Source organism: Varanus komodoensis, unplaced genomic scaffold, assembly GCF_004798865.1.
Source record: "Varanus komodoensis strain SLA01 unplaced genomic scaffold, ASM479886v1 scaffold203, whole genome shotgun sequence".
Lineage (NCBI taxonomy): Eukaryota > Metazoa > Chordata > Lepidosauria > Squamata > Varanidae > Varanus > Varanus komodoensis.
In genome coordinates, this window is record NW_025335575.1 from 120,037 (window position 1) to 134,949 (window position 14,913).

At 54.8% G+C, this 14,913-nt stretch overlaps 1 protein-coding gene across 1 annotated transcript; it reads right to left on the reverse strand.

Moving 5' to 3' along the window:
• Nucleotides 1-9,594: 9,594 nt before the first annotated feature.
• On the reverse strand, nt 9,595-14,908 carry LOC123023273 (BOLA class I histocompatibility antigen, alpha chain BL3-7-like; the record flags this gene model as incomplete). The annotated part of the gene is made up of 6 exons (XM_044429753.1): nt 9,595-9,691; nt 10,206-10,238; nt 11,886-11,924; nt 12,716-12,826; nt 13,514-13,803; nt 14,707-14,908. Coding segments are annotated over 3 exons (501 nt in total), but the record flags the coding sequence as incomplete, so codon positions are not given.
• Between the last annotated feature and the right edge of the window lie 5 nt (nt 14,909-14,913).

The window sequence follows — 14,913 nt, forward strand, 5'->3', positions numbered from 1 at the left end:
TCAAAGAGTTACCCAAATTCAGGGGCTTTCAGCACTACTTTCGCCATCATGCCAACCTTTCCCTGGCTGACTGATGGGATAGGGATGATAGGAGATGTAGCTAAATAGGGCTGGTGGTTGCTGCTGGAGGCCCCCGAGTCATCTCTGACTTACGCTGAACCCATGAATGTAAATGCTCCAGAACGGCCTGCCCCGGACTGGCCCACTCAGCTCTTACAAAGTCAAAGCCACAGCTTTTGTTGTGGAGCTCGTCCTTCGCACACCTGGTCTTCTTCATGTTCTTTTGCCTCTGACCTGAAAGCAGGTTTGAAGGCTTCAGGCTTCCCCAGCAGGACTGTCTTCTCCAGCAAGTTTTGCCTTCTCATCACCAAAGGAGGCCAAATTTGGAAAGGCTGATTCTACATATGTTGATGCATTCCAGTTTGGGGTGGGGTGGGGGGCATAAAGAAGGCAGCCCCAACCCCGGGTTTGCAAATCCAACTGAAGTGGGAGGAAAGCCTACAAGGAGAGCTTCCAAACGAATCTCAGTGCAGTGGCAGTTTCTGTGGCTGAAGGGGGTCCTCAAATAACCGACCACTTAGGGTCTTAAAGGCCATCCCAGCCTTTGAAATTGGGCTCAGCAACACACCACCCACTGGTACAGCGGGTACAAATGCAGCAGAAGAACCCCCTGGATCAGGCCAGGGGTCCATCTAGCCACCATTCTGTTCACAGAGTGCCCCATGGGTTCCTGCAAGCAGGGCAGGAGTGCGCAGCACTTTTCCCATGTTCCCCCGCAATGGGTGTGCGTAGGCATATGGAAGGAGCATAGGCCTGGAGTCCAAAGCTCAGTCACTCCTCCCCCTGCATCTTCAGGCAGGGTAGAACATTGCAGAAGGGGCCTTGCTTGGTGGAAAACCTGGTGGGCCAGATCTGGTCCGTCGGCTGGCACTTCCCCTCCCTGGTATGAAGGATGCCACTATTGGGAAATCCCGGTTTAGCAGCCCGGGAGAATGAATGCTTGGATCCACAGGAAGACGCCTTCACCTTGAACCTCAGTAGTTTTATTGGTGAGAACACCCAGGAAACCCCTTTGCAGAGACCAAAAGTACAACAGCACTGCCAGGTAGAGGTACACCCACCAACTACAAATTCCCTGAGTATACACAGAATGTTTTATGGGTTTCAAGTCACATACACAGTCTCAAGAGAGGGATGAGATTCTGAATGGGTGAGAAGGAGAGGACAATGAAGAATAATACAGAAACACTGAGAAATTATTATAGGCACCAGGGAATGCATCATGACCCATTGGAGGATTGGGTAACAGATAACAGATAAAAATAATCAGGAGTTACAGAAACCTAACAGGTTTAAAATGTTGTGGGTTTTTGCAATCTAGGTAATTTTACATTGCAAAGGAAGCACAACTTCCAAAGGCCTGTCTGTTTCTGGGAGAAAATGCATGAATGGATTTGGGGCTGCCTGCTTTTCCCAGGCGTGTGGAGCTGGGTTAAAAGTTCTAGTCCCTTTGAGTGGAGAGGAGCAAGGACACTGCTGCCAGGTTTTATATTTAAGGACATGCAAAAGCATACATTTTATTTTATTTTATTTGGACTTTGTCCACACCACCCAACTGGCAGTTTAAGGAACCCATTCAGCAGAGCCCTAGTGCCCTTTCTCTATCAATGGGGCCAAACATGTCTGGAAAATGGCTGACATGGCAAAACTTATAGTGCAAAAACAAGATAAGGAATACAAAAGAGACACTGTTAAGAAAATGGCAATCCCCTTTCAAGAATGACTGGCATTTTTTTTTGCAGCAGTTAAGTTTGATGGCATCCCCCGAATGATGGTTTATACATTTTGGAAGTCTTGTACGGGGCTTGGCTACAGGAAAACGTGCAAACTCATAAGCAGGCTGCTGCATGTTGGGCACGAAAGCTGGGCTGTCTGGGATTCCCCGCTGGCAGGCCGGCAAGGGCAGGGCTGGGGCATTTCCGCACGCAGCTCCCCTCCTCCTCGCCGCGCAGGGGACGAACCTCCGGCCGGTGCGTGTCCAGCAAGGACGGGGCGAGGCCGCGGGGGCAGAGACTCCGCCTGCATCCCAGAGCCCTGGAGGAGGAGAGGGGCCAGGGCAGTCCAGAAAAAAGCCCCCTAAGTGTGCGGTGGGCCCGCTCTCCCTTTGCGCCTCTTCCCCTTGCCCTGGAAAGCCCCGGCGAGGCGCGGCGTTTCCCCAGCGCCTCGCCCTTCCTCGCCGCGCCCCCTCGGCCCTTTCTTGTTTCCAGCCAAAGAAAACGGCTCTTCTGCCCCGCGGATTCCCCCTGCAGGCCGCCTGCCCTCTTGCCGTCGGCTCCCCGGTCCTCCTTCTCTCGGGCACAGAGGCGGCCACACTGAAGGGCGGTGGAGACACCGAGCCGGATCGGGCCCACGGGGGTCCCCCTCGCCTGGCGCCTGTTCACCCAGCAGCCGGCATGGCGAGGCCGGCAGGGGCGGTGCAGCAGCGCCCCCTGCTGCCCAGAGAGGCCCAGACACCCAGCTGGTTTCCCAGCAAAGGCGGCGCCCGGCCGCCGTCCTGGCTGTGTCTCCGATGAGGGTTGGGTACAGCCCTCCAAAATGTCCCGCCCTTGACCGCCCCGTCGAGCTCCTGGAGCGCGAGGCTGCGGCTTCCTTTGCGGAGTGGATCCACCTCACAGGTGGTCTTCCCCTTCTCGCGCCTTCAACGGTCTCCTCCAGTTTGCCCCCTCAGTGGCCCCTAATGCGGCCGCCTCCCAGCCCACGCCTCAGCGCGGTGAGGGGGCCGAGGGCCACAGAGAGCCGCGCGGAGGCCAGAATCACCTCGCCCGCTCGCTCGCTCGCTCGCTGGTCCCCCAGCAGGTCAGCAAGGAGGGCGGGAGGCTGGGACTCCGGCTAAGGAGCATCCGCCCCTTCGGGAGAAACGGCCACGGCAGCGAACAGAGAGAGGGTCCCTCTGGCGGTGAAGGGGGGGAGGACCCCCGAAGGGCCGCGACTGGGCCGCAGGGGAGCTGCGGGCGACGCTGGCGGAGGATCTCGTGCAGACGATGGCGGTGATGCGCAGGCCGCCTCTGGCTAGTCCTGGGCCGAAGGCGGCCACAAGAAGGCCCCTCTGCATAGCCTTACGAGGCCTCCCTGCCCTGGGCCGCCCTGACTGGCCTCCAAGGCCCCGAGTACAAAGCAGGAGTGCAAGGAGGGGCCTGGACAGGAAAGGGAGAGGCCAAGCCAGGTTTCTTCAGCCAGAGGGGATCCCCCACTGCGCGCCATGACAGGTGGCCCTGCCTGTCACCCACGGGCATGTTTTCTGCCTGGACATGCCTGACAGACAATCAAGGGGTTCCCCCCTGCCTTGCTCAGTCCTCCTGCTGTTGGCACATATCCCATCAGTCACCACACCTGAAATTCAATCCCATGCTGGATGGCTAGAGCAGCTCCCAAAGCTGCCGCTCATTATTATTATTTTTATTATTATTATTAGAACATTTCTATGCCACCCCTTGCCGAAGCCTCGGGGTGGCTTACAACACAATACAATACAAAAATAACAATATAAAATTACAATTAATAATATAAAATAAATAAAAAATATAAAAGATATAAAATAAGTTATAAAAGTTTTAAAAGAAAAGAGAAGAAGTCGCCCTGGCCAGATAAATAAGTAAATATTGTTAACAATTAAAATGACGTTTAAAATAATTTAAATTAATTTAAATGACGTTTCTTTCCAGGGGATTCCATGGTAGCTGCAAAGCAAGACCAGAGAAAGCACAAATTTGGGTTCGGGTGACTAGAGAAACCGTGGGGAAGTCTGAAGAAGAATATCGTTTCTTAGCATGACTTCTAAAAAGCAGACCTTCCTTGCTGAAATACCACAACGGGGTTCAGAGGGCACACCAGACCATCCTGCGCAAGGAGCCACTGCAGCGGTCGCATGGTGTGGCACGTGAACCTCCCCAGGGTGTGGGTGGTGGGAGGGCCTGGGTGGAAATGAAGCGGGAAGCAAGGGGCGCTGGGGGGCATGTGCTTCTATGCACCAGACGAGGCACGCACCTCGTTTCCAAGGGCCGTGGGCTGAGTGCACTTTCGGCCGCATCAGTGCCGAGGCTCGCGAGCCCAATGGGGCCGTCCCTGGTGGCTTTGAACAACCTCAAGACCACCACAAAGCCACCCTTGAAAGGGCTGAGCCCTCCGAGTGGGAAAAGCCCACAACCCACAAGAGTCGCCTCCAGCTGCACAGGGCACACCTGTCTGCAGCGCTCGGAGGTCTCTCTGTGCTTTCCTCCAGCTCAGGTGCCTTCCTTTGTGAGCAATAAGGCAGGTGGGGGCCCAAAGAGCCACTTCTGACACCCGGCACTGGTTTCCGCTCGCTTCACACAAGGCTCCTTCAAGCAAACCTGCCTCTGGCTGCACCTGGGATGAGAACAGCCCTCCTCCCCAGGACCACAACTCAGAGGCCTCAAGAACCGCGAAGTGAACTGCACAGGCCCAGGTGAGGAAACCGGGCAGGTGTCCTCCCCCTTGCCCCTTCAGAGCACCCCTTTGCTGGCCCTGCCCTGTGGCAGGAGGAGCACCTTTCCCAGGTGGCAGATTTTCCACACTCTGATTGCAAGGGGGAAAGCTGATTTTTAATGGATTATAGGGCCTGCTTTACACGTTGATTTAAAATTATGTTTATTTTTCAGTAAATTAACTTGAGTACAACTTTTAAAATAAATACCCCCCTCAGTCCTTCTCCTTGGCCACTGGAATCTCTCTCTCTCTTTGTTGCATTATGGAAAAAGATGGAAGAAAAGGTAAGGAAACACAGGAGGCCCATGAGTAAAACTTCCATACATGTTTAGCTTCCATATAGCCTAAAGTGCCTGATCTTGGATGGGCGCCCTCAGTCCTGCATTGAACAGGGGGTTGGACCTGGTGGCCTTCCAGGCCCCTTCCAACTGCAGGATTCTGTGGCTCTATAAAAACCTGTGAACAAGGCAGTAGGTCTGTAGGCCAGGGCCTCATTTGGAAGCACCCTTTGCCTGGGAATAGGAAGCTAATTTCATCAGGGGGCAGAGCCCAGGATTAGGGACTCATTTGAGGTGGAACATGGAACGCATTTATTTTCTTTACTGCAACCATGCAACCTTATGCGGGGGGCGGGCTGTTTGTTTTTTGTTAGATTTGGTAAAACACAGCCATCACCAAGCTACCCCAGCCCTTCAGATGCATTGGATCATGGCTGGCTGGGGAAGAAGGGAGGTGCAGTCCAGGTTGGGGAAAGCTGGTTTGGAAGGCAAAGGAAATGGGCCCGGCCCCAGTGGGTTTGCAGAACATACAGGTCAGGAAGGAAATGTTGCAAGGAGCGAGCAGCCAGGGGTGTTGCTGAATAGTGAAAATACTGAGGAAGCACAGCCGCAGGCCTCAAATCTGCATGAAAACAGAATGCGCCACTTTATTTCTCTATATACACAAATGTAGAATTATTGATTTAAATTTCACAGGAGGCAAAGCCAGCCAATTAATCACCCAGAACACCTCAAATAAAATATCTTCAGTTCGTTTGCATCTCCACCCTGATCAACCTAAATCAATGCTTTTTCTTCCTGAGTGGAGGCTGATGGCTCCAATGTCAGTGGGGTGTCGCTGGCACTCTTTGAGCTTCTTAGATAGCTCCTTGAAGTTCAGGCTAAAACCTGGAGTGGATACACTCACATTGGAGCCCGGAGCTGCTCCCACAAGGAGAGTGTCTTTTGGCAGGCTGTTGCCCCTCGTAGGGAGAGGAGCATTTCCTCCCTCTGCAATCCGCTTTGAGCCACTTAGCCAAGGAAGTCAAGGGCAGTGCTGGGTGCAGAGGTCATCAGGGGCCAGGGCAACCGGTGTAACCGGGCCCACATCTGCAAACGCCAATTTACATAAAATGTGAGTGTGTGCAGCTACTCTTTCCTGAGATGCAGGTGAAGGATGGGATAGAAATGCTTTTAATAAATAAGTAAATTTCCTAAAAAAACCCCACACTGGTATGCACACAAGGGATGCCTGGCCAGGGGAGACGAGGCATTTGGTTTTGGAAAGAAACCTTAGGCAGAGAGATCCAAGGGTGAGGACAGGTGGAGGTGAAGGGCAGGTGGGCAAAAAGCCACCTGATGGAGGGGATCTGATGTGAGGGAGTTTATTTTGGCAAGTGCTCCTGGGCAGCTGGGTGGTGGGGCAGTTGCTCTCCCAGAATTTGGGGCTCCATAGTCTTGTCTTTCACGGTCAGAGAACTGCTTTCTTCCTGTTGTTTATTTAGAATTCTTTATAAATTCATTACAAATCATTAAACATCTCATGACAATTTACACAAAAAAAGTAAAAACAATTTAATCAACAGTACAACAGTTAAAATCTCCTTAATGCCAGTACTCGATTCAAAAGTTTTTAAAAAACAATGTAACAATCAAGACACTGGGTAAATAGAAAGGTTCCAGCCTGATGCTGGAACGAATAAAGCATCAGTGCATCAGTGTGGAACTCGCTCTGGGGAGCAAGTTCCACAATTGGGGTGCTATAGCAGAAAATGTCCTCCTCCTCTCCTCTCCTCTCCTCTCCTCTCCTCTCCTCTCCTCTCCTCTCCTCTCCTCTCCTCTTGCAAGGAGGGCTCTTGGAGAAGGATCTTGGCAAATGATCTTAAGGTCTGTGCAGACTCATATGGAAAGAGGCATTCCCTTAGATAGCCGGGCCCTAAATTGCTTAGGGCTCTGTCATAAACAGCACCTTATATCGGGCTTGGACCGCAATTGGTGGTCAGCGCAGCGGATACAGGACTGGCGCGATGTGTTCTCATCCACCGGCCCCAGGCAGCCGTCTGACAGCGCTATTCTGAGCCAGTTACGATGCCCCGACCCTCCTCAAGGGCAGCCCCACGGACATGGGAGGCTACCAGTGCCTGTGCTACTGTTGCTGGGGCCTGCCTGCCCAGTAGGGGTGCCGCTGATGGACCAGCCGTGGCTGAAGGAAAGCACTCCTTGCCAGACGCCACCTGGGACTGCAGGCATAGCTCTGGGGTGGGGGGTACCCCCAGGCTGCGTACGCTGTCCCTTGGGGGGAGCGCAATGCCCCCTCCCTGGCAGGGCAGATCTCACTCACGCGAACAGTCGGCCCACCCACCAGCTGCACGTCCGTCTCACCTGGACTGAGCCTCAGTTTACTGGCCCTCACCCAGCCCATCACACCCTCCAGATACCTGTCTGGAGCAGTCACTGGGCTGGATGCGAACGAGAGGTAGAGCTGGGTGTCATCGGCATATTGACAGCTCCTCAGCCCAGACCTCCAGACGACCTCTCCCAGCAGCTCCATGTAGATATTGAACAGCGCAGGGGATAAAGGGGACCCTGCGGGACCCCGTGGCAAACACCACCTGGGACTGGCCAGCCAGGGAGGAGCAGAGCCACCCCAAGGCAGTGCCTCCAACCCACAACCTGGCCAGCCGAAACCCATGCATGGACCCATCCAGGGGAAATTTGGGTCTGCCCTTCAGCTCCCCCTTTTGGGGCTTTGGTCCTTTCAGCCTGAGTAGCCCCATTTCACTGACCATCGCCACACTTTTGTGTACATACATTGCGCACACTGTTGAACTGGGTGGAAACATATTCTTACAGTTTGCTGGCGTTGTGTATGCACATTCTGGCAAACAGGAGAGGCTGATGGTTTCAGCTGGACTGACAGCTCCAGCTCTGATAACGAGACGACTGTTGAAACACAGCCAGTTCCAGCTGCAGGCCAAGGCCCTGGGTACCGCCTGTGCCCGCTGTGGGAGAGGTTAGTTCAAAGGCCGTCGTGGGACCCAGTCAACCCGCCTGTAGGAATGAGGAAGAGCAGCAACATCCCGAGGGAGAGATGTAGAGATGGGGAGTCTATCGGCTGGGGAGCCTCCTGAGGAGGTCTATCGGCTGGGGAGCCTCCTGAGGAGGTGGTCCCCACAGTCCGTCGTCACAGTTGCTGGGTGGCCCAATTGGGGTCCCAGAGGGAGGCGCACGGGCGTTCCCGGTTCCACAGCACTCCTTCCCACAGGAACAGGCACGGAAGGATTCATAAGCAAAGTTCTGGGTGAGAGGGCCAGAGAGGGTTCAACATTTCACTTCATGTATGCTCAGAGACTTACACACTGATGAGGCTGTTACTGCTGGGAAGCAGAACTCTGCTCACGACTTCTAGCATTCCTGGTGGGCACTGAATACAGCAGCAGGTCATGGAGAACTACCAGAGTTACAAAAACTTGGTTTGAGTCAACCAAGATTTGGCAGCCAGGAGGTTACCCAGTTCCAAAGATTCCAGTTGTTGCTTGGTGGGCTACAGGCTACCTAATTTTTGGCAGCATGGTCTGTGCTTCAATGTAGTTTTCAGGGCACACAGCGGTCTTGCCCGATCAGATTGCATTCGCCCCACAGGCCACCCTTGAAGCCCAGATCATACCTTGGGCCACTCAATTCTGCAATGCCACCGGCAGAGCTCCCTTTGCTTCACTGCAAGTCCCTTGACAGCACCAGCAGCTTCCTTGGAAGCATCTCCACTGGTTCACAGATCCACACCTTCCCCCACTGCCCTCCCTCCGCTCCCTCTTCTGGAGGAAGAGTGCTGCACGTCCAAGACTTGGCTCCTGCAACGTTCGCCGCCTTGTGCCTGGCCAGCAACACCTGGGATGGCCCTTCCCAGATAGGTTGGAGTGGCTGGCACTTCTCGTTCTCCAGGTGCAACCCATCTCTAGGTCTGAAACAAGTCAATAGGCAGGTCTTTCATTGCTCAGGTCACGCACTCATTGACACATAACCAGGCCTGAGAAAGCCCTCTTTGCTAGAAACCAGCATGAATTGATTCATCCTTGAAATGCAGCTGGCACTGAGCAGGCACCAGTCCAGAGAGAGCCGGCTGGCTCTTGCCAGATCACGGCAGGCCCAGCAAAGGGCAGTTCAAACCAGCCCACCCGGCCCTCCTCCTCCTCCACGTGTGGGCACCCCGTCCTCCCCACGCCTTCGGAGCATCTTCCTTGGTACGCAAGTGGGGGAGAGCTCAGCATTGTCCATTTTTGCTTCTGTGCCCCACTGGAAAGTGTTAACTGTGCGACGTGTGACATTCTGATGATCGACTCACAGAAGGGCCAACCGAGGACGGCTTGGGGTGCCATCTGGAATGAAGGCTCTCGCCTCCAGCGGGCTATTCCTCCTGGCCTCCGGAGCTCCCTCTTGCTCGGACCAGCCACCCCCCACCACAGCCATCATGGGCGCCAGTGCGTCCTCCATGAGAGCTTCCCCCACTCCCAGATGTGCCCACAGCCCCAAAGCCTGTCCAGCTGAGCTGGGCAGCCACGCTGCCCCTCCCAACCCCCGCACCCCACGCCCATCTCTTCTGGGGTGACTATCGCAACCTTAAACGGAGAGGTGAGCTTATGAGGGGTAGAGCGAAAATCCGCACCCGGAGAAGCAAGGGCAGCCGGGCAGCCACGGCAGCAACAGGGGAGGAGCCAGGCGCAGTCCTGGTCCCTCGGTGCCCGTGGCAGTGGTGGCGGCTGTGTCCCGGGGGCCTTCTGTGGCGCTGCCGGGTGTCAGGCGAATGCGCGGGCAGCAGGCAGGCGGATGGGGAGGCCCAAGCCCAGACCGCAGCCGGCCAGGTGAGGGCCCCACGGCATTGCAAGTTACTGGGTGAGAGGCAGGATAAGGCTCTTACGTCTAGTCCACCTGGGCTGCAGAAACAAAAACATGGGTGGGGGGACTGTTAAGTCTTTGCAATGGGCCTTTCCATGGGAGGAATGAAAAATCACAGACCTGGAGGGGACCAAAGGCCATCTAGCCAGCCCCATGGATGAGGCCATCCACCCTGTTGTATCAGACAAATCATGTGCTAGCAAGAGAGAGGAGCTCTTGCAGAAGATGCCTGCATCAGAGGGGTCAAGCAGGTGAACCAAGCTGCATGCATGTGAGAAGACAGCCTCTTGTGCAGGGAAAAATTCCACCCTGTATTCCAAATATGGCTCTCGTGTGCAGCTTGGGCAACCCTCGTCCTTCAGAGTGACAGAGGAAGAAGATCCCTGTCATGCCAGATGAACCACAGATGGGTTGAGCAAATGGGCGGAAAAAGCCACACTCACCCCAGAGGCCGCAGGTTCTGGAAAGCCCCCAGGTGGGGCCATGGGCAAGAGGAAACCCTTTAATCTCTGGGCACATTCCCTGTTGGACACACATCATACGCACACTTACTGTTTTCGGAGCCCACTGAAGACACACCGGGCGCTGCAAAAGGAGCAAAGGAGGAGAATTGCTGCCATGGTTCTTGCAGTGGGGCCTTCCACCCCACAAATCCCTTTCCTCCCCTGCCCCCCACCCCATTCATACATGCAGCTTCTCTCCACATTGCTTCAGATCGGGAAACACGCTTCAGCCATACACCTCTGCAACTGAATTCACTGCAAACAGCAGCCTGGGAGATCCTCTGTTTGTCCCATCTCCCAGGGGCGCATGGGAGCCCAGAACGGCCTCGGCAGGGGAATTGCCTCCCAGGATAAGAGAACCAGAGGGGTCCCCCCGCAAAGCGGATTTCTGGGAGATGCAGGACGGACCGAGGGAAGGACTCCGTCACACAGAGCTTGGCTGAGCCAGGGAATTCCCCTCCATGAGAGGTGACATGATTTGAACAGATTTCAAGGGGACGGAAGGAGGAGGTCTCCATGGCTGCTAGTCCTAATGACAGGAACCATGTTCTTCTGCACACCAGTGGCTGGGGAACATGGGTGACAGTGTGCTGCCACCCTCCTGCCCTGCTTGTGGGATCCTGCAGGCAACTGGCTGACTGAGGCTCTAGGTTCCCTGGGAAGCTGCCCACCTCTCCCCTCCGGGCCTGCCCAACAGCTGCATCCTCATGCACACAAGCAACTGACTTTTTATTTACAAAGCTGATAAACTGCAGTTTCCCTGAAGGAACCATCCGTAGAGGGAGTGTTCTGGTCCAGACACCCCCCTGGAGCAGTGGAAGCCAGCAGGCAGCCTGAAGCTGGCCGGAACCTGGCCCAACCCTCATGGTCCACAGTGCCTCCCCCTTTCGGGCACCAGCTCTGCCCAGGCAGAATCCAGAGAGGGCCCCACTCCACTGCTGAGCTGTGCCCGCTTTTCTCCCACAACCCAGCAGAAAATTGCCGAGGGACCAAGGGGAGGTTTCCCATTTGGATCCAACTCATCACATGGGCAGAAGCTTCTCCCTCAACTTTGACCGAGGCCAAATAGTGGTTCAATTCAGTCATAGACCAGTAAGAGAGAAGGCTATTTGACGTGAACCCTGACTGGGCATCTGCTAAGTTTCAGGAAAAGATCTGTGCTGCAAGAGATTGTCTTGAGTTTAAAAACCAGAAGGAGAGAGGGAAGGAGCCAGCTCACGACACTGGACATGCTTTAGCATTCCCTCATTCAGGCAGTATTTTATTATATTTTTCCCCAGAATTTCATCCGCTAAAACATTTTAACGCTGCTTCAAGGACCGCATCCTATTTCAAGGAATGGTGTTGCGATTCTGGTGCCCCACAACAAATTTATCGTGAATGAGGGGAGAGCTGTGACAGGTTTGCCTGCTGAAACGAAACTCCGGCCAAAAAGCACACGCAAGCGAGTCCAGGGGGCGCCTCTGCCTCTCAGGCTCACGCTGCTGCCCCCTCGAGAGGGACGTCCTGCAGGGGAAGGTAATACCAATGGCAGCGGCGCCGGGAAAGTGCGGGAGGTCAGGAATAAGCAATGGATGGGAGCACACAGGTTCTGATGAAGGCCGAGTGTGGCAGCAGCCGGAATGCCTGGAAGCACATGCGCTCGCCACTTGCACTTCACCTCTCTATGGGCTCTATCAGGTACTACTCAATGTCGTTTACATGATTCAAGGAGGGAAAAGATACTCACCTGGCTGTAATTCGTGCAACTCTCTGGCTTGTCGTTTTTCTACAAAGACAGAATTAGCAAATTAGACCTGGAAGAGAACCCTGGAGAAAGGCTGCCTTTTCCAATGAACCAAGGCTTTTGGAACATAGAAGGCCCCAGTCATATACTTAAGATTCCTCCTGACCACCCTCAGGAGCAATTTGAGACAGGATCCACATACAGGGTACTGGAAATCGGTTTTTTTCCAAACAAAAATGCAGAGGACTTGCAATGTCATGCTAAGGGCTGCCTGGAAGTGTGGAAGAGATTCCACAAAATCAGGCAACATCCAGAGCTCACAGGGATGAAGGAAAGAGCCCCATAAAATTGTAGTAAAAATATGCAGGAAGGTTAAATATATTTAGGATCCTGGTGAAAATCCTGGCAGTGGACAAGGGAGCCCAAACCCAAAGACACTCCGGAGCCTTCCAGCCCCTGGGATTTGGGCCTTCTGTTCCGGACTTCACAGGTTCACTATCAGGCAGGACCCCGGGTGAGAAAATAGGGAGCCTGATTCAAGGTGCACTGTGGTGGCTGGTGGACTTTGGGGTGCCGCTGCTGTCCTGTCCTCTCCAACATGGGTGGACACCGGGAGGCCGTTCCTGCGCAGGGGGCAGCGACCCACGGCCTTCCTTCAGATCCTTCCCTGCTCCTGAAGCTACATCAGGGCAGGCACATTTGGGGCAGCCTCTAGCATGGAGGGGCCACGATCCACCATTCTTAGTGAGGTCACCAGCAGAGTGACACACATGAACATCCCGAATGACACATGTGAACATGCAGCCCAGCAAAGGCATCCGCAGTTTACTTACTGACGACGACGACGACGGTGATGATGGTGATGACCATAACCTCCAGCAGGCAAATCAAAGCCAGTGTGACACCTCCTACACTTGACTCCCAAAAAGGGGATTCTAGATTCCCTAAAAGGGGACAGGCACATGTCAGCACCAATTGGCAGCAGCCCTTCAAGCCTCACGCAGAGACCCTGTGTGCCCCCCCCCTGCCGCAGCACCCCCCCCCCCCAGTAACCAAGGCATCTTGCCCCTGAAATTCGGGAACTTCCAGCTACAGAGACTCCAAAGGGTCCCTTTTTCCATGAGAACAAAGGGAAAATGACCATTTTGAGTCTCCAGAGTAGTTTGCTGCCTACTTTTGGTGGCAAATTGCCCACATTTTGGCCACAACACTGCCAAATTTCAGCAGTGCAGGGACGGCAGCACCAGTGGGGCCATGCAAGGCCACCCCCACCCCCAGGCCATGTATTATTCTCCCCAGCCTTAAAAGATGCTTTTCAACCAATTCAGCCCTGTATAACACTTATTTTTAAAGGCATTGCATGGCAACAGTTCTGACTGTGGGCATCCCGGGGCTGAAACACCCACATCCCTGCCATGACTTCAACCAGAGATGGACCCCCTGCCTTCCAAGGGCTAATCTTCCAGCTCTCCTGCCAGGAATCACCCCCCCTCCAAATTAACTGACATCCCAAAGCACACATGAGGTTCTTTTTTGGATCCCTCCATCTTTCCTAGGGAAAACTCAGATTTCCAGAATCCAGCCCCCTGACTAAGGATCTCTCCCTTCTCCCCTCCCCAGCTGTCTCTCACCCGCAGGCCCCCCCAGGCCAAGACCAGAGGCTGCAACAGGCCGGCATGGGCCACACGGCACCGGTAGAGGCCCCGCTCCTCGGGCTCTACGTCAGTGTAGAGTGAGATGTAGTAAGTCCCATCTGGATTGGAGTCCACACGACTACGGAAGGTCTCCTGTTCCCGTCTCTCCCCGTCTCTGGTCCAGGCGGCTTCGATCTCCTTGGGGTAGAAACCGTGGGCCTGGCAGACGAGGGTTTCCACCTCCTCCGTGGATGACTTGTGGCGAGTCACCTTCACTTCGGGGGGCTCTGCAAAATGGGCAAACTGGGTGTTATCACCGCCAGCAGAACCTCTCCCGCAATCTGATGGGGTGTATCTGAGCAGCAGGTCAGGGTTTCCTGGGGCCATCCTGTCCCTCCCAACGCTGCCCCAAGATTGGCTACCCCACACCTTCAGCATGCCCAGAAAATAAAACTCCTAAAGAAAGGGGTTCTCAGGTAGTTGAAAGGTGAAGAAACTCTGCACATGTTCAGATACACTCCTAACAAACTGGCTAGGATTACATACTTGCAGAAACTTTCTCTCCCCCTTCAAAGGAGGGATTCACTGGATATGCTTTTCTGCTCCTCCCAGCTCGGGGATTCCTCTTCCTCACTCGTGAGGCATGTGGCGCCAAAGGGCAGATGCATTGGGAGGCAGTCAGAGAGCAAGAAAGGGCCCGATCCCCAAGCACACAGCATAATTTGGGGGAAGGGGGTTATTTGAGCAGAGAAATTAGGCAGGTGGGGCCCAGCTGTCCCAATGGGAGGATTTGGTTTGATGGGTTCAGGGAGGGGATCCCCACATGCACCCAGCCCCCTCCTGCAGTGGCCCCACCCAGCTAAGACCGGGTGGCAGGCCAGGGGTGGGGGCGTAAGGTCCCCAGAGGGAAGGAGTGGACTCTGCACATGTGCGTTGGGGGGAGCCCCATGAGCTGACACGGAGGCTCCAAGGGGGGCAACTTCCAGCCCTCCCACCTTTCATGCTCTGGTACTTTTTGACTTCTGGGCAGCTTTGTGAGAGCAAAGAATCTGGGGGAGGCATTCGAAGCGGTGCTCCCCACAGTGCAGGCTGAAGTGGAACGCTCCTGCCACCACTGCTCTTCTGTCCAGTGATGAACGAGGGGAGGGGAGAAAAACTGTCCCCAAGACACCTCCGTCTCCCCCACTCACCTGTCCGCAGCAGACTTTCATTCCCGTAGCCCAGGACTCTCCACAGCCACTCCAGGCACTCCCCCTCCAGGTAGGCCTTGAATCCCTGAGCGATGGCGGGTTCGGCCTCCCACTTCCGCTTGCTGATCTGGGCTTTGGCATCGGCTGCCGTCCACCTGAGATGCTCCTTGTCCAGGCTGAGGAAGTCCCTCCCGTCGTAGCCGAACT